This window comes from Scomber scombrus, chromosome 3 (assembly GCF_963691925.1).
Source record: "Scomber scombrus chromosome 3, fScoSco1.1, whole genome shotgun sequence".
NCBI lineage: Eukaryota > Metazoa > Chordata > Actinopteri > Scombriformes > Scombridae > Scomber > Scomber scombrus.
In genome coordinates, this window is record NC_084972.1 from 12,890,617 (window position 1) to 12,914,791 (window position 24,175).

General features: G+C 38.3%; 1 protein-coding gene across 1 annotated transcript; it reads right to left on the reverse strand.

Annotated features, from left to right (window-relative positions):
* Window positions 1–1,720: 1,720 nt before the first annotated feature.
* vstm2l (V-set and transmembrane domain containing 2 like) lies at window positions 1,721–23,316 on the reverse strand. Its single transcript, XM_062416433.1, has 4 exons — window positions 23,202–23,316; window positions 4,182–4,351; window positions 2,312–2,356; window positions 1,721–2,041 (listed from the first exon to the last, which is right to left on the reverse strand). The coding sequence occupies exons 1-4, from the start codon at window positions 23,314–23,316 to the stop codon at window positions 1,721–1,723; spliced, it is 651 nt and encodes a 216-aa protein (XP_062272417.1).
* Between the last annotated feature and the right edge of the window lie 859 nt (window positions 23,317–24,175).

The window sequence follows — 24,175 nt, forward strand, 5'->3', positions numbered from 1 at the left end:
TTAATTAAGTGCATTTTAAATGTGATACTGCTCCAGCTGGACATAATTATGTAATAGTGCACCAAAGTCTTTTTTGTACACTGTGGAATTTATACTGCTGTTCTTATGACCTAAAAAAACATGACCAGTTTTCTGCTAAAAACTTTTTTTCCATGTGAGCATCCAGGTGTTTGTGCATGTTTGATTTATTTCTGAGGTTAGAGGCAGCGCTGCTCTCTGCTGGTCAGAAAAAGCAATTACGTTAAGTTTTTGGAAAGCTACTGTAATTGTTTGTGGTGCACAGTAGCTGGCAGCAACACACAATCAAACAGCAGCTGTTAGCATGAACTTGAACAGGGTGTGTGGTGGAGTGAAGGGATTGTAATGGACATGTCAATTGATCTAATGATGGGACTGTATGGGTTACTTTAACTGAATTACCTCACTGTTGAAAAAGTTTTATGCTTATCAACTTTTGGTAGGGATTCAGAAAATCTACATCTACCGTCCCATCTACATGTGTTAATTGTAAAAATGTGGTTTTACCCCACATAAATTCAGACAAAACTACAAACCAGATTAGTTTGTGCTGCTAGACCACAAGAAATTACTTGACCACAAAAGCCATTATCAAATGAAATAGATCTGTTAAAATAAAACATTTGCAATCAATTTTGATTTTTTTCTGGTTTGGCTCTAGCTGAAATCATGTACCATAGTATAATCAATCTTTTCACCTGAAACAAGACATGCTCTGAGTCTTCAAAATGATTCAGTCTCACCTTTAAATGTCTGTAAATTCACTGAAACCTTAATTTTAATTAATTACAGAACAGAATCGCAAAAAACATTGAAAAGGAATCAAAGCTGCTTAACATGAATGTAACAGATATCAAGCACTTCAAACAAACACAGTCAGGAGAAGAATGAGATTCATTAATGACAAACTGTATAAAAATTAAAACAATAAGTTATATTTGAGAAAATGACTACTGACAAATACTACCTGTGTTTCTTGAGTCATTTGGTTAAGTAGCTCAGAATAAACTTTATTTTAGTCATAACAGTAAAATTCTACAGTGCCAGGATTGAATATACACAATAATTTACATATAGTATCATCTTGACATGATGACGGCATACATTTGTATTTTGACAAATATTCTAGTGGTGATTTAGAAAACTGAATACAGAGTTTCCCTTTAAAGTGTTAAAACAAGTAACATAAAGCACTTTTAAAAAGTTTTTTGATAAATGAAAGATGCATATTTTATTCTTTAGAAAGCATTTACATTGGAATACTGCAGCTTTTGACATGTGTTTGGTAGAAGAGTAGAAATGAGGCATTTTCAAAGGACAGGGTCTGTTGTGTGTCAGAGGAATTTATCAGTGAACTACAACTATGTACTGAAACTGTAAGGAAACGTTCTAGTTGCTCGGCAACTGAAGGAGACCTGCTTGGACAACATAAAAGTTTTTCTTTGTTATTACAGCCTAACTGTCACATTAACATCAACTTAATGCAATAGGAAAAAAGCACAGAGACAAATAACAAAGCAACAGAGAGAACCTAATTATAGGTACTGTCAATAAAATATTGCCCTTTATTGGCATTTCAACAACATTGGCATTCAAACAACAGTAATAAAGATAGACAAACAAAACACAAAGGGTCCAATTACAACTGACGCCTCAACTCTGTGGTGATGACGTTTGTGTGTATGTGTGTGTTGATGACACTCTAAAGCAGACAGCTCTCATTGCAGTCAGTGGTGCTGTCAGCTGATCTCCTCTTCAGTTCCCTGCCCTCTGTCTGGTGGTGAGGGTGAGGGTGAGGGTGGACTGTGTTCCCCTGTGACCGGTGCCCTCGTTCCTGGAGCTGTATGTCATCCGACTCTTGTCCCCGCTCCAGCTCCACCTGGAGGTAGGCCCGAACACGGTGGTGCTGCGCCATGGTGCCACTGAAGTCAATGACACGACACTCATACATGCCCTCGTCTGATGGCTTGACACTGGACAGGCGGAGCTTGTGGGAGATATTGCTGCCAGCCACTTTCACCACCTAATGGGGACAAAAAGATGATCTGGTTTTTATCTTATGCCATAATGGTCTGCGTATAATTATATTAATAGAAAACATAATTTAATGTCGCAAGTTAAGCCTTTTTCTGAACTTTAACACAGAGTTAACAAAGCATCTATCCATAAATGGAAATAAATCTTACAAAGTTTGCTGGGTAGAAAGCTTCAAGGATAATAAAAAAAAGTCAACCACTTTGATATATTGAATAGGCTTTTTTCTAGTTGACAGTTGGTGCTAGATCAAACTCACACTAATTTTAGTGGCATCTTTGGACGTCTTCTCCAGGGGCACAACCTGCAGAGGAATATGGATGAAGCGTTAGCAACAGAAGGCCGATCAATGCTGCATTTAGAAAACAAAAATAATAAAACAATGGACATGTTTGATGTTTCTTAACAAAGCATAAATTCCTTGGATTTCAGTTCTGTCAGTTACCAATTTCTTCAGCGTTTGAGCTTTATGTATCTTTATGAGCATGTGTATGCATGTTTATATGTGCATGTTTATATGAGCACACACTCGACAGTACTAGGCACGTATGCCTCTGAGCAGAACAGTGTGTGTGAATGTGTATGCAGAGGCACAGAGGTATTCTTTTGGGCATAGGTATGAATTATGCATGGAGCAGACAGAGATTTTGAAAATCTATTTCTTTCTCAGTGCCAATTATAGTGTCTAGAGGCACAACAGGGGAGCCTCAATTCCCCCATGATAGGAGAGAGTCAACCTGTTCCCCCAGTGCTGGCAAATGCTAATCAGCAATTATCCCTTCGTTTCCGTGCCAGAGGGTTTCTGCCGTGGCTAATATTGCATTTCCCTCAGCCTGGTGGTATACAGTAAGCTTTAAGTTGAGTTTGAGCAATTCTGTCCAAATAAAATGAACTGCAACCACTGATTAAGCTTGGGTGAAAAATTGTAGGTTGTCAAAGTGTTGCCACATTTTCATTGGCATCAAGAATGAGAAAATATCCATCATAAATTATGTTAGGATAGGCTGCTTTTAAGGGTCAATCATGAAGAAAAGACTCTCAATGATGTACATAGCAAGCTCCATGAACATGGATGATGCATCAATACTGAGAGTTGGCTATGTTCATGCTTCAGTTACACCCTTTATCACAGCCTGGGTGGTTTAAAACGTGCATATTGTTTTCTGTGCAATACAGTGAACAACACACTTAAATTGCTGTTAAACTATGATATAACAAACTGTATGCTGTTATCTAGAAAACAAAGTACCAGTACAGTACCATGGAAGTAAATATTACTACTCTTAATAGGACACCAATTGAAAGAGTATCCTCTTATAAATACTTTGGATTCTGGATAAATGACAAGCTGTAGTCTTTAAGTCTTTAAAAGGAAAACCTATATAAATAAGGTATGTATTACCCAAAAATATAGAAAGCAAATTGTTCAGTCAACCTTTTTATCTTCTATTATGGACTATGGTGATGTAATTTATATGAACTCTTCTGCCTCTACTGTAAAACCTGTTGATGCAGTCATTACATCCTTAGGTTCACAGAAGGGCACTGCATCCTATTTGTATACAAAGCTCTCCTTGGCAAACTTCCTGGGTACCTTACATGTTTTATTAACTATAGTTCAATTTCACATTGCACTATGTCCCAAACCTATTTGGTACTTGAAAATCAATGTGTTAGTACTGAGATTGGGAAATTGGCTTTTAAATGTTGGAACATCTGGAAGACGATTGTAAAATTAGATGAGCTAATCCCTTTTAATAATTTAGAAATCTCTTTTAGCTGACATAGGGCAGAATGAATACACTTAATTGAGCTTTCATTTTTATGTGCATATAATGCTTTTTACTGGCTTAATGCTTTTGTATTTTATTGCTTTTATAGGTTATTTTTATAGTTTCTTATATTTCATATTTGTATTGTAATCAGGGTGTCCTTCTAAAAGAGAGCTTGCTCACAATGGCCTTAACAGTCTAAATGAAGGTTTGAATGAATGAATAAATTATGGTTAACATCAGGCTCATACTATTTCTTTGTTTTTTTCTTCTACTTGGTGCACAATTTATTTGACATTTTATGCATGAACAAAAATGCCCATATGTTACCTTACATAATTATGATGTGTTGCTTACATTATTAGTGATCTGTGCAGGTTTCTCTTGCCAGTCTATGTGGTCCTTGATGTACCACCACTGGATCTCAAGAGAGTAGGAGGGAGAGCCCGCCCCACGGAAGGAGCAGGCCATCTCGACATCCTCACCGCTGTGTATCGTGATGTCGTGTGGCACCTCTGTAAAGAGAGCTGGAAGAGTAAAAAAAAGGGAAATTAATGAGTAGTTAAAACAAATGATGGGTTTAAGACATCCCCAGAATGATAGAACATGCATGATTAATTACATTATGTACTGTATATCCTGTAATAAGGAAAGTTCTATAGTTATTTCCATTTTTCTTTCTCCTTACATCTAAATTTTTCCAGATGCAAGAGTAGCAGTGATTTCTACAGTTTGAATAATGTTATGTTTTTATTTTACGAGTAGTGTAAAGTGAGCAGAATATAAACTGAAATGACAGGGTGTAGAGGACATTATGTATCTGCTTTCGATGGTACAGCAGCCTGATCTGAACATTATACAGATACACTAATTTGGAAATGTAATTTCACTTCAATCCCACACACACATAAGACCAACCACCTCCACAGAGAACATAATTGTCTCTCTGGATTGGCTTTCAGTAATGGTATATAATTCATCATAACAGCACATTTATCATCACATATCACCTGACTCAGCATATATGTGTGTGTGGATTGGTGGGGGTGCACTTGTAATCCTTCTGGTCTGTAGAAGCTCAAGAAAATAGAGAGACGTCAACTGACCAAATGCTTTAATATCTGTCAACACACTTTCAGCTGACTTAAAACACATTGTTGAAATTCATTGTTAAACCACTTCTACTCAGCATGGCAGAGCGAGACCCCCACTCCACAGCGTACCATCTGGTGATTGTGATTTTAAAAAAAAGGAAAGAGACAAGACAAAAGAAAACATGACTCAGGTTGTTAATAGGTGATACTGTAATTAAGTTAAGGAGCACTTGGGGAACACCACAGGTCATTTTTGTCCACTCAGATGTGTAATTACCTATATGTGTATATACACTAAGTAGTCCCTGTCCTGTAAATAGGATTCAAACCAGTTTAGTACTGTGCCAGAAAGTCCCACCCAGTTTTCCAGTCTATCTACTAATATGTTGTGCTTGGTGGAAGAGAAAGTCTGAGTAAATATTTCATTGGTGTTTTCAGTGATATACTGTTTTGTGACCATTTAAGAAATATTACTGTAATAAGAGTACTAAACAAATTATTTTATTTTGGTTGCACTATTGTAGCTATTTAAGATTAGTTTAACAGTTTAGATTTTAATCATCTTCTTTTCTCTTTCTGAAGTGCGTAAAGAGCATTTCTTCATTTAACCTATTAACCCTAACCCTATGACCATGTTAATGCAAAGTAATTATAATTCAACATTATTTTTATTATTGTAACATAACTGCAATTTTTTTCAAATAGACATAAAAGCAGCATTTGCTATACCAGCTTGTGTAAAGTGTTCAAGTCTTAAAACAACAGTCGAGTGCCAAATTGAACATAGAAATAGTTTTTCTTGCTGGATTCTGGCCCCCGTCACTTACATAGAAAGTGCATCTGAGGGGGGACCTTTTAAAAGCCAGTATGAAGGTGGAATGACACTTGACACTGTCAAGCTTCCTCAATAATACACAGTAGCTATAGAGCCCAACTTATTGTATTCATTAGATGAATTTGTATTAAATCAAGTATTTGTTCTGATGATCTCTGCTGCAGCCTCATAGATGCTCCCACTGATTCATATTAATAAATTTAAAAAAAGCTTTACAGAGTAAAATTCTTAAAACTCATCACACACACACACACACACACACACACACACACACACACACACACACACACACACACACACACACACACACACACACACACACACACACACACACACACACACACACACACACACACACACACACACACACACGAAGCAGGGAGGCTCCTACTGGAGAAAAACTTTACTAAGAGTCGACTGTGGAGACAGCAGCTCTGTTACAAAACAGAAAAAAAGGCCTGGAAAGACAATCTTTGATACATGAAGTGTTGTAAAGGTAAGCTGTGACTTCTTTGCTTTATGTATAGATAATATTCTACTATAATGCTGTTTAAGAAAGACAATGAAAAAAAAGAGACAGAGAATCTTTAGAGCAGGTTAGCAAAGACAGAAATCATTCACCATATCTGTAATTGACATTCACTTGGTATCACTCCCTCCAGGAAATACACGGGACCACGGTTCTTCAAGTACAGATGACTTTATTTTCCTCCTTCCTCATAAACCCTGATAAGCCACCGTCGAACTGTTTAAATACACAGTGTGCATATTAAAACATATTTGTACATACGGAATGTAAACACATAAGCACAATACAACATAACAGAAATAAACGTACCTCGCTGGCTGCACACAACCGAGAGGGAATGAGTCCACTTTGACAAATCTTCCAAACCAAAAATATAATACTTAAAACCGAAATAAATCTTCAAAATGAGCAGTAAAATGTCTCCTTGCACAAACTTAAGAGTTTCAACTTTTTAGTGGAGGGTTTGCACACTGCACCTGCTTCACTTCACTCACTCGTGCTCTTTTTCTCCCAAGTGGTTTGTTACAATTAAATTTGTCCCACTTGCAACACGGTCATAAAATAAATTCCTACCCAGTGTTACACAAAGAAAATAAATATCCATGAAGATAAATAGTTTACAATAAAATATGTAACAAAACCATTAGATAATGACAAATTATATTTATGGCAGTAAAACTTGGCCTTGTGCAAAGCTGAACCGTGGAAGAACTGGAAGATGGAAGGAAAAGCCTGACAATGGAGAAGTCGCAGAGAGGGCTTTGGTGCTGTTTCACTGACCGAGCACAGGGAGTTGTGCCCTTGATGCACCGCTGCTTACGGCCAGGCAGTGGCCTCATTTATCAGGAGGAGACGTACTGTAGGGATGGAGCGGCGCAGAGGCCAACCAAGGGAAGGATGTGTAAAGAGAGGAAAAGAAAGAAAGGGAGATGGGCAGAGGTGAAGTGAGACGAGTGTGGTGAGAAGAAAGCTGTGAGAAAGATAGATGGAAAAGTGAAGAAAAGTGATAGGAAAGGCTGAGAGAAGCTGAAAAGCTGAGAACCACACATACTGTACAATGATAAGAAAGAAAAAAGACCTTTAGAAAGGATTGGTAATAAAGGGATGACATATGAAAAAGCAGTTTTGACTTTGGTGTTCCCTGACTCTTACTTTAGCGCCACCAGCACATTTTATTCATACACACAGAGACAAAACCTTTGTCCTTTGATAAAATATAGCTGACCACAATCAGAACAATAAAACACCGGCAGCTGCTTAGATAATCAAAACTTCTCCCCAAAGGATTTCAGAATAGAAACATCATTACAACACTGCCATGACCTGCAGGCTGACAGAATGTTATAAAATACAGCTTTTATTATTCAGAATGGAAAAAAACAACAAGCAGCTGCCCAACAAATTTAAACGTGACTCACTAGATTGCCTTGATGTGCGAGGAACAGATGACAAGAAGCACAAGTGCTGTCCAAACCTTCATCAGCGATAAATCCAATCTCCTCTTAAAATTAGTCAACAACATAATTGTGTTTAATTTCAAAATGTCATACAGCATTTTTTGTGTTATTATGAATTGCTCAAAGGCAGGGCCCTGCAGGTCTGTGGGGGTACATTTGACCTCACTACAAGAAAAGCCAGGGGAGCATGTTGTTTGGGGACCATGAATATGTACTAAATTTCATGGCAAACCGTTTTGCAATATTTCAATCTGGACCATAGAGGCTGACATTGTCATCCCTCAAGCTACACCACTAGCATGGCTAAAAGAAATGCAACATTATAAGCTTTACAAAGATCTATTGCACGATTATGTTCAGGTGTGTCTCATCTTGATACCCAACTTATTGCAAACAATTAGAAAGAGCAATAACATGGTGCATATAGCCTGATAATATTGTATTATAGTACCCCTGGTGAATTCCTTTATATTGCACCCTCTTTTAACCATAACGGTGGACACACTGCACGCAATACTCAGGCCGTTGTTCTGCTGCAGCTATATTCACACAGTAAAATACAGAGTAAATCGACATATTTACTACAGTATACATCCCTGACATCCTACTGAGACACTTATTTAAAGCTACAAGCAAAGCTTTCAAAGACTCGTGTCTATTCTTACATTTTCAGCTAAGAAATAATGTGTCTTGATTATAAAGGAAAAAGTACATTTCTCCATACCTAGTATTCAAATTGTTGTATTGTTTTCCTGATCATTAAGGAGCATGCTTTTGTCGTTAGTTATGTATGAGCAGACATCACTTTATGGTGAAAAACAGCACACAGTACACTGTAGCCACTAGAGAATACATCGTTCTTATATGTTTCCTGTCTTGCTCTCCTCTATTATTCAAATTATCCTGAAATTGAAAAATAAAAGGTGAGATACATTTCAGTCAAGCTCAGTCTACCTCCTCAGTCCTATTCCATCTGCATCTAACATTAAGATGCTGACAGACACAAGAGCATAGAACATGTTTTCTTTCTTTTTCCTGGAGCTCATGTTAAGAAGCAGCTATCATGTAGAGTGTGGCAGTTTTCACGGACCTGTCAGCTACAAGTGGGTCATGAGGTGTGTTATACAATACACGGCCTGAAGCTATTACATATAAAAACACACAGCCTGGAGGTATGATAGTATGTAAGAACACGCAGCATAATGCTGTGATCAAAGTAAAAGCTATTAAAGGCTCTGATAACCTATTTTCTCAAACAGCTTCTCATGACAGTATGAGTGATGAAATGCTACAGGAATACATTATTGTCTGTAAAGTTTGGTTATTTCACAAGAACTCTTGTACCACATATGAATCATAATGACTGTTTGGATTGCCATGAAATTTGGTACACACATTCATGTTCCCCTAAGGATTAAGTCTAATAACTTTGGTGATATCCGTGTTTGTATGATGTGTCCTCCAGCTGTTATCATGACCACGCGCAGAAGAATGAAGCATGAAAAGAAATAGCTTAATTGTTAACCACTATAGCGGCACAGACTTACACTGACATTTTTTTGTACACTGTCTTGCATTGTAGCCTGTGTTTCAGTAGGAGTGAACATCGCACAGTCTACATACATCAAACTTGATGGTGTACCCAAGTTCCATGTCCACAGTGTGACTTGCAATAAACTTATAATACTGCTGAAATCTCTTGAAACCTTGCAGTTGATTATTAACATATGAGAGTGTTTTAATGTGTTATTAAAGGTGAGGTAGAGGGTGACATAATGCATGCTACAAGGAGCTGGAGATAAAATACACAATTATTACAATGAGTGCATTTACTAAATGAGCTTATTTACCTGTATTCACAAGACAAAAGACACATTTTACTGCCTCCTAAGATTTCTTATGTTTTTACTTCTTAATCAAACTAATAGAAACTTTTACAGATAAGAGTGTTTTCATTTTCAACCATTAAGCTGTCCAGATGATGTTCTAGTATAAATTATTAAAATAGATTAAAGGACAGGAAACAGAAGGACAAACAGTTAAATAGGTATATATAAGCAGACAAATAAATGTTTGATCAGTATAATATTTTTTATTTCTGTACAGCCCAGCGTAAAGCAAAAGGAGATGAAAACCATTACATGCTTCTTCTCTGATTTCTAGCAATTCTGTTGCACTGTGGGATGCCTTTTCTGGGACAATTTCCTGTAGCGCTAACTGTTTCTTAGATGCCACAGTAGACTGTAATCACAGCTGGCATTATGATTGACTTTCATCTGCAGATGCATGTCTCTCCTAATAGCAGGAAACTTTTTCAGGATAACAGAGCAATCAAATCTGAATTGGGGAAGTCCAAGAGATTCCAAAATACCATCTGAGTCAATTATGTAGTTAAAGAATCCAGAAATCAATCTGTAATATAACCAGACGTTGAGGAGCTCACAGTAACAGCAAACACAATGCAAGCATATTACACAATATATGTTGCAACTCCTAAGTAGACAATTATTTCTCGAGTATCACACAGTAAGGCTAAATCAATATTTGGTGACACAAAAGATAAATGTCGCTCAATCATTTGATTGTTACAATTCCTTTCACTCTGATGCCACAAAGAGGGAATGCTTTTAATTTACCAGTTCGACTCCAACAAAAATCCAAACAAAAGCAATGTTGAGAAATTATGAGGGTATAATACCTTTGTATCTTGAAACTGATTTCAGCAGTGTCTTTTATGGTTTCATGTCCACAGTTATTCTATTTATAACAGTATTGACTTTACATTTCATAGAACATTTCTAAATGTGGTTTGAAGTGTGCTCTGATTGTAAAAAAAAAAACATTTTAATCATCTTTTTTTAATCTTCTTCTATACATCTTATTATTCAAGACTGACACTCCCTGTATGAGATGCCTGAGTGCAGACAGTATGACAAAACCACAATCACAATGGCTTATAATAATATGTTTTGAACATATGGTGCCAGAGCTGAAGCCTGGAATAGCAGAGAATGTCACTGTGCATAGAATATATGAGCAAAACAACAGAGGGTGGCATTTCAATCATCTGACATTTCTCAGTATGCAATGCAGGTGCTGGCACTTTTTTTCTTTTGTTTTTTTTTTAGTCCTCAAGATACAGTATCAACAGCTAGCAGCAGAGCACAGACGGCAGCATCTGTCACTTTGAACAAGCTGCATTCCTACAGACGAAAAATATGTTTGTGGAACACAGAGTGAAAGACAGAAAAACAAGACGTGTGCATATAGGGATTATATGGAAAAGCATTTGTGAAAACACAGTCTTAATTGACTGAAATAGTGCTGAAATCATTAGCTTATAACTCAATTAGAGTTGACAGATAGGAAACAAATTTTGATTATTGATGGTTTTTGTCAGTAAGGAAGTAAAACATGAAAACACTTTTTATGTTGTCTTTAACCTGCAATAACCTTTTAAACTTTTTTTTTTGACCACTTGAGAGCTGCAGGAACAATCTGCAAAACAATAGATATGGCAAACTTCTTAGCAACAATTGATTGTAAAGGCCCAGTGAGTGGCATCTAGCAGTGAAGTTGAAAACTGCAATCCAGCAAGTTGGACAACCTACGGTGGCCATGAAACTCCCTCCCCCAGTGTTGTGGGCTATTGTATATATGTTTATTGGATATCTGGCTTTAGCTGCTAAATGCTCCATTATGTTCACTAGCAAGTTGCTAACCTTATCTTTCTGCTGTTTGGTGCAAGGCAGGTAGCATGCAGTGGGTTTATCAAAGGTTTTTACCGAGAACAGCTGCCGATTGAGGCTATGAGAGTGGCAAGAGTATACCAACACTGTGTAGTAGTGGATAGGAAGACAAAAAAGCTTAAAGAAGCTATAAAACTCCCTAGAGTTGAGAAGAAATACAGAGTTGGGTGATGGCTTATATTTGTGTCTTTCACTATGACCGACCCCTTTTACATAACATGTATTTATTTAATCTATTGATTATATGCACTTTAAAAATAACCTTACATGCACTTCAAACAAATAAAAAGTCCCTTTCTACAACTTACAACCAAAGTAGACTATGAATGCTGGTGCTGGTGGAGAATTAATGAAGCTAGCTGAGTCTCCACAGCCATCTGAAACCGTACTATGAAGTCAAAGTTAAGTCAAGGAGAGAGCTGCACGGGGAGTCCTCAAATACACTTGGGAGTCCAGAGTTACAGTTGGACTGGCTTATAACTGCAAGGTAAATCCTGCACTTTCCCATTTCCCCAGCCAATAAGACCCCATTTCTGCAAACGCAAGATTTTTCTCAATTTTCCACTTCTTTTTTTCTCTTGTTTAAATCCTTTCTTAGCTCTTTCTCTCTCTTGCTGTCTCTCTTTCCAGTTCAGTAACATCTCCCACAAATCTCCAGTTCGTGTTGTCGAAAAAACATTACATTTTTACTCTTCTCTTTCTGTTTTCTATTGCCCTTTTTATTCTTACTTTCTACCTATTAGAGGTCTCTTACACCCCTTTCTTCACATAAGCCTCTTCTGGACTCTCACCTTCCTTCCTCCTTTAATTCAGTTCCCCTCCTTACTTTTCTTCTTCTCTCTGCCTCTCTCGCTGAGTGGGCAGTCTGTGTCTGTTGGCTCTCTGGTGTCTGGCATAAAGAGGTGCTTCCAACACTCTCAGAGTAGCTTAATACATCTGGAGTCTTGCCCAGTGACTCTGGCAGGTCTTCAGCATCCTGGGAGACTTGCTGTGTGTGTGCCCCAAAGCTTGTTTTCAGCATGTGTGTAGATGTAGCTGTATGTAGCATTTGAAAGCGCTTTAGTAGATGTAATACATAACATTTTCCTTCCACAAATCAACCATAATGGTGTTGGTGTGTGTTTCTGTCGCATGTTCTATGTGAGCCTTAATGCACAAGGTGTCCTTATGTAAGAAAGTAATGGACGAGGTGAAAGCGAAAAATGCCATGATGTGATGAATTGTCCTCTTAAATTATCATTCTGCAACATTTAACATACATGTGGTTTCTCTCTCACATACACAGACATACAGAAGCAAACACATAGACCAGTGTCTTCCAACCACACAACCAAAGCACAGGGGATCACATCCCAATCAAAAAATGGATAAAAGCACAAAGTAGGAACCTATCTCTAACAAATGCAGCAGTATAGAAATATACATTTATGGACAGATTACATTATGTGCTCGAGGCATTACAAAACACAATTGCAAACTCTGACCTCTACTTTCTTTCTTTCATGATAGTAACAAATTGTTATGATGCTCCATATGTTGATTTACAGATTGTTTAGGGGTCTCCCTGTTTTTCTTTTTAACACTATTAGCTGCATCCTGCAATTCTTCCTCACTTCTGTCTCCTCTCTCCTAATTCCTTCACTCACTCTGAAAATGTATTTAAAGCGTTAAAAGTCTGCCTAAGCATGAAGCCGAACTTTTAACTTGTATGGTGTTACAGTAATCGTGTAAAACAACAGACAGTGGGAATGCATCAGCAGTCAAGCTATTTAAGCTAACAAGCTGTATTAACATTACTGTCATGTAAAGCAGCAGCACCACATAAACTGGACGGTTAAATCAACGCTAATGTCATCTTTAAAAACTAACCCTAACCCTAACCCTGCTCCGCTGAGGGGTGTTTACTGGCTACTTACTTTGTTGTATTTTGTCTAACAGATTATTATTTCATGCTGCACATCTCAGTTAATGCCATTTATGGTGCTCTGAACTCTGATTCATTCTGTCCCATGAAAGCAGCTCTAGTCTGCCTGCTACCTTCAGCACAGAGGGTTTGTTTGTTTTAACTCCCGCGAAGCAGGAGTGGGTGGTGATTTGTTGGTCACTCTGTGTTAACATTAACAGCTGTCTCTGTGTCTCATACAAGGATACAATGTTCAAATGGACAACAAAATGAGCACTCCAAGAAGCTATAAGAGAACCTGCAGAATGAAGCCAGTCTGAGTCACCAACAGCTGTAAAGTGATGGACCTTCAGGATGGACTGTGTAAACACTATTTCAAAATATGTGGGGTGTCCAAACTGTGTTTAAGTATGTTTAGTCTCCACTACAGCCTTGTTTATAACTGTAAAAATAAAACAAAAGAGAAATATGGGAGATTTACGGGGAAAATTACGAAATGGGAGCATGGCAGGAGTCGGGTGAAAATATGATAGAAACCCAAGATAGGAGAGTTGACAGGTCTACTGTGGAGGCTTTACAATCTGTACAGCAATACAACATCCTCTATCCTTAGACCCCCGAAGCAGACAAGTGGAGAAAAGTGTGAGAGTAAAAAGTTAACTGCATACATTTTGAGGCATGTCCTCTGCCTGTATGAATAATGTTATTTATTGTCCAACATCACTAGCTAAAATAGAAGTTGTTCTGTGTGTTTTAAAGAAACAGATCACTACTACACTACAGAGCAGGCCAACTAACTCTGTAGTTTTGCAGCAGAAACGACTTGTTTGTTACTGCTGCACAGAGCTCCACGTTGTTTTTTTCTCTGGTTGATGGCATATGAACTTTTTTAACACAAACACATATAAAAATACTTTCATCTAGCAAAGCTAATTATTATTAAATAATAATAATAATAATTAAATAAAAATATTATTAGAACGCTGACTCTAGAAAGGGCTTTTCACAAGTTTTGCGGCCACTGTAGGTTCTCCTACAAGGGCGAAGGGTTTTCAGTTTGTTGTAATCAGCAAGCTCACAATTAGATGCTGCAAAATGTTACACACTGGTCTTTTAACTGTAGGGTGTGGGCATTGAAGACCATCTGGCTGTTGCAGTGTGCACTCCTGGTTGAGTTCTGCCTCTTTCGTTCCTTTATTAAATCCGCCTCAAATCAACATAAACTACAACACATACAATCATTAGGTCTTGATGCAATTCCACTGAAAGATGATTAGATGATAATTAATTACTGCCCAGGCCTAATCTGCAGTTAGAGGATCCTCAAAATTAACATGCAAAGTAGAAAATGTATTCATCTTATAAGACTATAAATGCACTCTAAAACAAGCACAAGCACACACAAATGCTGTTATGGCAGATTCACTCTCAGAGCTCTAGCCATACAGCCCAAATTATTAGCACCATCAAATCATGCAGAGCCCTGACAAATGCCCCACCCTCCTGCTCCTTGTGTCTTTTTTCCTCCACCTCTCAGCTTTATCGATCGTTGTCAGATTGCCTCTCAGTTTGTTATGCTGGCGCCCTCTTCAACCTGCATGTGAAACATGACTTGTTGACAAACAGAATGTCTCCTAGCCGGCGTCAGACCCTGACAAGCCTGCTAAGCACACATCCAACGGTTTCCCTTACTTAAATCACAGTAGTGTCGCCAGAAATCAATCCCATAACCTTGGTAGAATGCTAAATCAACACAAAAGCTGACTCCACTGGTAAATTATCATGCCCGCCAACCAGCAGAGAAAAGAGTGAAAACAGGTACTTCTGAAGTGAATATTGACTTCCAGGGAAATCTGAAGCACACTGGGTTGTCTTATTTATAATGCTGTATAGCTTGCACAGAATGAGTTTGCTTGGCTTGGCCTTTTCTAAGTATAGATTTTCATAAAGACGGTACTGTCAGAGCCATCTTCAAGCAGAAGCAGGGGACCCTTGTTTGAAGATGCAAGTACAGTACATGCACTTTTAAAATGGTATATTTTTCAATATATTGCTCTTGGAGCAATGATAGGAGTGAGGCCACGAGAACACAGAGGCGGCTGCTTGCTATCCACCAAAGACTCATTAAAAATGAAACAAGGAGAAAATAATGAAAGGGAGCTATGCAGTGGAGGATTTAAATATATAAACAAATCAATGTACACTGCACAAGCCCAAAAGAGACCACTCTTAAATATTTTTTCACTTTAGGTCCCAGGCAAAATGAGAGGGATAAATCCAGCCTGAGTGCCAATGTGAGGTCAATCCATCGATCTTCTCTTCCTCTCTGCCTCTCCCTCCCTGCAATACTTGGAGCTTGAGCTGTTTGAGGATGACTAAATTACAGAGGGCTTATTAGCATGGACGAGAAGCAAGTGTGACATCCGTATCTTTGCTTGTCCATGTGTGTGTGTGGTTGTGTGTATAAGTAAGAGAGCGAAACAGAGAGAGAAAAGCTTGCAGTGTAAGCTTGTCACCAACCCTGCAAGCTTCTCTTTTTCTTTGTCAAACCTTTCAAAGATAAGTCTGACTATTTTTCATGCTGTCAACAAATCCCATGCAAAAACCAGAACCAACGATGTGTCATAGAGTACTTTCATTAAGTCGATTTGTTTCTGTTACAGACAAAAATCTTTAAAACTGGGTCAAGAATATTTTCTAAAAGGGCATGGTAATTTTCAAGCGGGTAGTCTGAAAAGTGAAGCCGGTGCGGAAATGTCTTAAACCTGCATTCTCTCTAATGGCCAGAAGTCTATGAGAAAATGACCCCACTGCTCATTTTCCTGAGATTATGAGTTTCAAGTCATCTTCAATACAGCATGATGTTCATTTTGTAAATTATTACTAACAAGTCAACTACAGATTCACAGAATATAGGCACAGTCTTAGTTGTTGATATTTCAGTGTGTATTCAGTTCTTTAAAATTAATTGTAATATTTTGGCGTTTTCTGCTAGAAAAAATTAGTGATAGCATTAACATTATCACAGTTATCACAATCATAAACTGTAAATACATGGTGCTATCCAAACTAGCAGCTAGTGTTAGGTTCAGCTCCATGCTCTCATCCACATATGGTCAATTCTGGCTCCAAAAATCCAAGATGGTGATGGTCAAATGGAAAACTCAAGGCTTCAAAATGGGAGTCCACAAACCATCTGTATCTTAGTGCATGGTTGACGTCATGGTGCCTTTTTTTTCCTTACAGTCTAAAGTAATTGTCCTAAATAGCTGGGCAGCATAGTTTTTAGTGTTTTAAGCACAATGTGGACCTGACTTAAAATAAACTATAGTGCCCATTTTAATGAAAGAACATGTCAACCAGTGCAAGTGTGTTTCAGTTAGAGCTGCAATGTCTATTAATTGGTTAGTTGATCGACTGAAAATTCGTGAGCAACAACGAAATGTTTAAATCATTGAAGTCATCAGCAGTGGATGAATGAGCTGTATCTGGATTTGGCTACACAGGCAATATTGGATTAATTCATTTACTATTGTTGACGGTAAGAAAAAAATAAAACATTGCCAGCTTTATCCTTTAGTCTTTTACTGATAATCAAATAGTAATCATCTTTTTTTTATGTTGAATTCTTCTAATGTTCTAAAAGAGTTTATGTTGGTACATACTGTACTTTACAGTCATGTAAAAGGTGGTGAAAGAATAAGACACAGAGGGACAGTATAATTTAAACACTGGTTTCTGGGAGTGTTGTGGAAATCCTTCACTGGGTTAAATGCAAACATTTTTCATCTGAAAAGGTGCCACCTTATGGGGACACCTAACATCAGGGTCATTAACTCAATGCTGCCGTTTCCATCACATCTGCAGGGCACTAAAGAGAAGAAATGATTCACTGAGAAGAAAAAAAGACAGATGCTGTAAATACCAAGACATAAAAATCCAGCTATCGTAACTTCTACCAAGGTGAATGTAAATAGCCCGTGAACAGAATCCGTCTGGGAAGAGGTATTTCACTAATTTGATGAATGGCTTTAATAATCAGAGAAGTCCCACAGGAACGGTGGATGAAACAACAAGAAGCTCCTGTAATAAAGAGACCTACTGCAGATATTTATCTTGATCTTAAAAAGCTTTAATCCGTCATGCAGATATGTTAATAATGGGAATTAATTTTTGGTTTGGTTAGTGAATGTGGGAAAAACATTCAAATGTCACAGCCCTTTGCACTGGTTTAGAAACATGTTTTAAGTGTTCACCCAATTCCAATAAAAATTACATTAAGCAGCAAGATTAAGTCAGTTATATGATATTCTAATTTACATTAACACAGGAATGTTATAATGTTGTTATGCATTACTTACAGTCACAGATGAGTCAAATGTCTCTCAATATAACTATGATCCTGATTTCAAGAGATTTCTATATAGCAGTTACTAGTGACAACCTATAGCCAAATGTGGGAAATAACAGTGATAAAAATAAGTAGTCTGGGAATTTGCCAGAAAGTCAATAATGTTGTATTCTGTTCAGAATCAGTGGTAGGGCAAACCGACAGAAGTCTCCTTAGGGAAATAACTGCTCACTGTGAGACCTTCAGCCTTCATTCAAGGTGGAGGGTAAAAAAATAAAATAAGAAAGGAGCTGGTAATCAAGCAAGCAGCTGTCTGCCTGTTGCTGACGATACTCCAGGCCTGTGAAGTGAATTTTTCATAGCCCTTGAGACACACAAGACTCAGAGGATATTTCTGCATTTCCACTCAGTGTGCGGCAACATGAAGTAGCATGTGTCGTTGACAGCACTTACTGGGCCTGAGAGCCATTTTCGGGAATATACACTATCTGGACTCCCCAGAGGGAAAGATATTATGTTACATTTTCAATATGTTGCCCTTGAGAACCTTTAAGTGATGGTGTGTATGTTTTCGTGAAATGGGACAGTTAAGCTCAGACCAAGGTGTTCAGAGCTATCTGCTTTAAATGGTGTGATCTTAAGAACTCGGCTGAAGTAATACTGTTAGTAGGATTGTAAGGTAAATGTACTGTACTTATATAGTGCTTTTCTAGTCCTTTGACCACTCACAGTGCTTTTACACTACAAGTTACATTCATCCATTACTACAACCGCCAAATGTATCTCTGTATTTCACAGTGTATGGAGGTTTTAAATCTCATGTCGGATGTGACATTCCCACGCCAGTTATATGGCTGTTAATCATGCAGCTCTTCTAGACTTTCCAAATTTTGTCAAACCGAACAATCGATCAAATTCTGATACTGAAACCACTCTTTCGGGGTCAGGGATTATCAAAACATCCATTTTGTATCCCGTCATTCAGTTTCCACATGAGAATGTGCTGCATGTCTGTCAGGCCATCACAGACCAGCGCCCCCCTTACTCTCACTGCCAGTAGGGGGAAACAAAAGTCCTACACCCTAGCTTTAAATGAAAGTTGATACTTGATCAACCAATTTGATCCAGATGTTGATAATTTAAAAAACAAACAAATTGAAAGTAAACTACTTTCTCTAAAAAAAATATCTCCAGACATACTTAGTGTCTTTGGAAAATCTTATTTTATTCCTAATGATTTCACAGAAAAAAATCTTTCATACTTTTTCAACTATGGGTCATGACAGGAACAACTACATCACACCAGAGATCACTACATCACCATTGGAAGCAGCTGTCCGTTTAAGCTGCAACATGTAAAGCTTCACTCCTGTCTCCAGTATCCTCTTGAGGTGAGCACAGTTTCAACCATCCTTTCACTCTCCAGCTCTCTCCTACTGAGCCTCCACCAGCTCCCTCCACTGTGACAGCATGACTGTACAATCTGTTGCCCCCCCTTGCACAGTCAGAGCTCCATTAAATTGAAAGCCAATGCAAACTGCCTGGGCTGGCTGTCCTCATTAAGAGGACACCAAGCAGAGGACTGGCAGAGGATCCCTGACACTTTGGAAGCCTAATGAATTGGTACACGCCCCCACACTGTGAAAGTGGTACGCTCAAGATGGATAACAGGATGAATGCTGCCAAACATCACTAACATTGAAATGTCTTGCGCTGGAAATGAAGGGTTCAGAATTGATTATGAAACCATGTGTGGGGTCATCGTCATCACTTTGTGTTCCTTGCCATCTTACAAGGACAAAAACTCACACAAGAACACACATTCACTAGACCCACAGGAGATTGAGATAGGTGAGCGGTGAAGTTACTCTGAAACATGTGGCACACAATGAGGTGAAGGCAGGCATTCCATGTATGCTTCAGCTGAAGTGGATTTTGGGGAGCAGGGGCTGACCGGGCCCCAGTCAAATGTACTTATCTGAAACAAATGAGTCAGTGCTGAATATAACAAGCATTCTCCAGAACAGTGCATCCAGCATCTTTGCTCTACATGAAGGCTAAGCTCCCCCGTTCTTGCTTGGGCAATTTATCAAAGAGTCCGATTAAAAAGAGAGAAAAAAAACCCCCCCAGTACTCTCTTTTCTGGCACTGGAGCCATTGTTGTTCAAAAGTGAAAATACAAGGCTTTTATTTTGTTCAAGATTATTTTCTGAATTTGGTTTTGAAAACCTGAACAGCCCTTTTTCATAGGAGTTTTCATCCCTTGTAAAGACACACACCCTGAGGCATTTCTTCTTTATGGCCAGTTTGAGACAGTTGGAAAGAGAACACAACAATTGTAGCCAATTTTAATTAACTCCCTTTAGGGAAATGCTACTAATTGATTTTCTAACCAGTCCAAGGCAGTCAATCCATTAGGAGGTGCCGCACACCAGACTCATTTATAGTTATCGAGCTAAAGCTAACTGGCTAAACAGAAAGGACTCAGGGGATAGTCAGTGAGACACAGTGATGAAGTGGTTATAATACACTTTAATGAAATAACAATAAATCTATGTTTGGAGCTGTTAGAGAGGTAAAATTACATGAAGGTAAAAAGGCCAATTATGTCCCAAAAAGCTAACACTAATATTAAAATACAGAATTATTTCAGCAGTTGTCTGAAGACTATTATTCAACAAAAAAATAAAATAAAATAAAATGTAAGGATTTATTCTCCTACAGCATGAAACGGTGGCTTCAATCACTATTACCTATAGGTGAAAATATCTACTTGTGTGCTAATATACTGTACTGTAGGTACTAAAACGCAAACTAATCAGAGCTAAGAAATCAGAGTCACAGAGCAACCCAACAAGACAAGGAAAGGCAAGGCAGCTTTACTTATATAGCGCATTTCATACCCGGGGCAACTCAATGTGCTTTACATAAGAACAAACATTTAACAGTAAGAATTGGAAGCCAAAAAACATACAATTAAAATAAATAAATAAATAAAACCCAATTATAGTAAAAATTGGAAACATTAAAACATACATTTATGAAAAAAGGACCAGATTATTATAAAAATAAAACAAAGTACAGAAAAATAGAAGGATCGAAATAAAATGAAAAGCTAAACTAAAATAGAGCATAAAATATGAGAGTGCAGAGCCCTAAACAAAGCCCTAAATAACCGTAAACTCTCACTGTTATTTGTTTCAACAAGAGCTATCCAGCTGTGAATATGAAATATGATAAAGGTGCTACAGTACAGAAAGAGGTCATCCAAAGCTATCACCCACCTCTATAAAAAGCATATGGCACAGCACAGATCCCCTTTCTCATTTGGGTGCCTACAGGAGCAGTAATTTGTCTTAAGAACACTGAAGGCACATACCCTTGTGCTTTTTTTGTTTTGATGGTTCACCTTTACTTGCATCATCTTACAAGTTGCCAATGCCATTTCATGCTCATACCTTCAGCCACATAAACTGTATGTTGTTTTAAATTAAAGACATACTATGCAGGATTTGTCTGTAGGTATTTGTTGGTCCCCCAAACTTGCCCCCCCCCCCCCCCCCCCAGCTCAACCAGCGAGAGAGAGAGAGAGAGATCAGCAGTGGTTGAGTGAACTAGAGAGTGAATGACGAGAGGGAGCAGCGCAGGAGAAAACAAAGCTGTGAATCAGAGAAATGAAATGTTCTCATATTTCCATCGCAGGTTCTAAAGCACAAATAAACACACCCATATCTCTGCGCAACCCTGTGGTAAGGTGCCACATTGCCGGATTTTGTGTGAATGCTCACGCTGTTGCCTCTCTGTTCTGCGCGTGTGTAGCTCAGCCTAAGAGTGTCTGATATGATATTTAATCTTGAATTGTTAAAATGTCTTCATGATCTGTCTTTACAGAGAGAATGTTAGTATCGTGCTACAGTCCAGTACAGTTCAGTTCCTTGATGGACACAATCTGCTGGCAGGAGGCTACCGACATGGCCAGCACCTCAAGTTGTACCACACGTCAAATTCGCTGGTGAAATCTACAGAAGTATCAGTGTCCTGCTAGTCCTGTTCGTTCAAGCAGATGCATAAACCTGCAGCTCTTTATACACCCATGACACAGAGACAGAGAGCAGAGCGGACCAGAGGAGAGAGACGGAGACAGCGATGTAACCTGGTCTCTAAGTTACAACACCTGACTTCACACCCTGCATGCTTTTATCAGCATGCCCCAAAATGTCCCAAACACAGTAAAATAATAAGAGAATACAGGCAGAGTGCATGATTTCTGAAGATAAATACACCGCCACACACTTCTAGTGTTGATTGACAGGGACAATTCTTGTATGAGTCTATACATTGTCTTTTAGGAAAATCCTGCATAGTGTACCTTTAAGTGAATGTTTTGCATAAAAGATAGATTTTTAACTCCAACTAGCCGCTGGAGCGCTGGGTCAAAGAGTGTTTGCGCCAGAAAATGTTGGTGGTTTAAATTACTGATGCAGCAGGGTTACGAGTTATCTCTGTTAGTGTCTGTGAGCTATGCACTCTCATATAATTCAGTGTTCAATGGTTATCAGGTGTGATTTTATGTGTACTGCACGTATGCACAGTTGGGTGTGAAACAGTTCATTTGTTCGTAAAGTTGATAATATTGACTTTAAAATCTTCTTTGAAGCAGAAAACCACAAAAATCTTATTTTTATATCAGGTACAACGCTGTTCAACTCGTACAGGTACACAAAGAGCTATTTATATCCTCAGGACCCAACTGTAACTGTCATAATCCTTATAAGATGCAGCAATCATACATATTGGAGACTGTAGATATTTGTCTAGCTCACCTCATTAAAGCTGATATTAGTCCATCCCCTGATATTATATCCAAAGGTTTTTATACATTTTAGAGAATGTCTGCAGAAATATGTACACGCAATATTCCTGAAGACATAATGACAACCAGGCTCTGGAAGCTCCCGTTTGCCGGCTGAAGCAGCTTAATAGGCTACACAGAATTTATGCTGTGCCTGAAATTGTCAAGCAAAATGGGTTATGCAGACATTATAATTAATCAATTTGAATCCAGGATATGAATGTGGGATGTGAACTCCGGCTCTTAATAAGTTAAAGTTATTTCTGTATTTAGAGAAGATTAAAAAGCTTCATCAGCTTGGACTATTCAACCACTTTCATGTGGACTCATTCAAACATAATAAAAGTACGATATTCACACGTTTAATTAAGTCTAATCGACCAACCATTAGGTATCTGAACTAATCACAGACAGCAATAAAGCTGCACAAAAATAGTCATCTCTATCCTAACAAAAAAAAGAAAAAAAGAAAAGAAAATCCTCTTCAGAACAACGTTCACTGAACCCCACCCAGTAACCCCCATCAAGAGAGAATATAATAATATTAATGTCATATTGTGCCATAAAAACTACCGACTAGACTACAAACAGGAGAATAAAAACTTACCATTTCCAGAGATGTGATTGTCCACCTCACTGTGTCCGACGTTGAGAGCTGCGTTGAGTTGAATATAAAGTCCCGCGTAATGTAAAAACCCTATTATCACTCCAAAGGCTCTCATTGCTTCAGCCGGTGTTTCAAGCAGTAGTGTGAAATTGTCACATTAGGTGGAGAGCATCGATGAAATATCCCCACCGGCACTGAGTGGCCCTCACAGACATAAAGCTGGGGCAAGAGGGTAAGAGACGCTGCTGCTCCACTTGCCTCTGCGGGAGGAGATGATGCGGCCAGTGGAGGCGGAAGGAGAAGCAGCGGGGAGACAGGTGCAGCGGCTCACACCGGGAGTCAATTAAGCGGAGGGATCTCACAGAGACGTTAGTGCCCGTGAATCTTGTTAACTCAATCCGGTATCTGCTTAGTGACATTACAATTATGGCTTTTAAGAGATCTTTTTTGTTGAAAGCTGTATGTATGTATAAACTTATAACTTATACTAATATAATATAGTTTTTACATAATTGAGCTAGGTTATAGGCAAAACAGCAGCAGGTATGAAAATGACTTTAATAAGTTAAGTTTTGGTAGAAAAGGCGAATAGTTTGACTTTTAGAGACAATATTAATTTTTTTGGGAGAGATATATTTTGTTTATTTAAAGGTGCAGTATGTAAAGTTTAGTGGCATCTAGTGGAACAGACTTGGTTGGAATAAAATATTCACAGGTATGTTTTAATTTAGTGTATAATCACCTGAAAATAAAAATCTTGTTTTCATTAAGCTTAGAATGAGCCCTTTATATTTACATAGCGGACAGGCCCCCTTCCAGGGCAGCTGTCACGTTGCACCACCATGTTTCCACAGTAGCCCAGAACAGCCAAACCAAACACTGGCTCTAGAGAGGGCCTTTTGTGTTTTCATTGAGTTCTGCAGCCACCTTAGATTCTCCTGCACACTTGGAGGGGGATGTACCATCTGTATTTC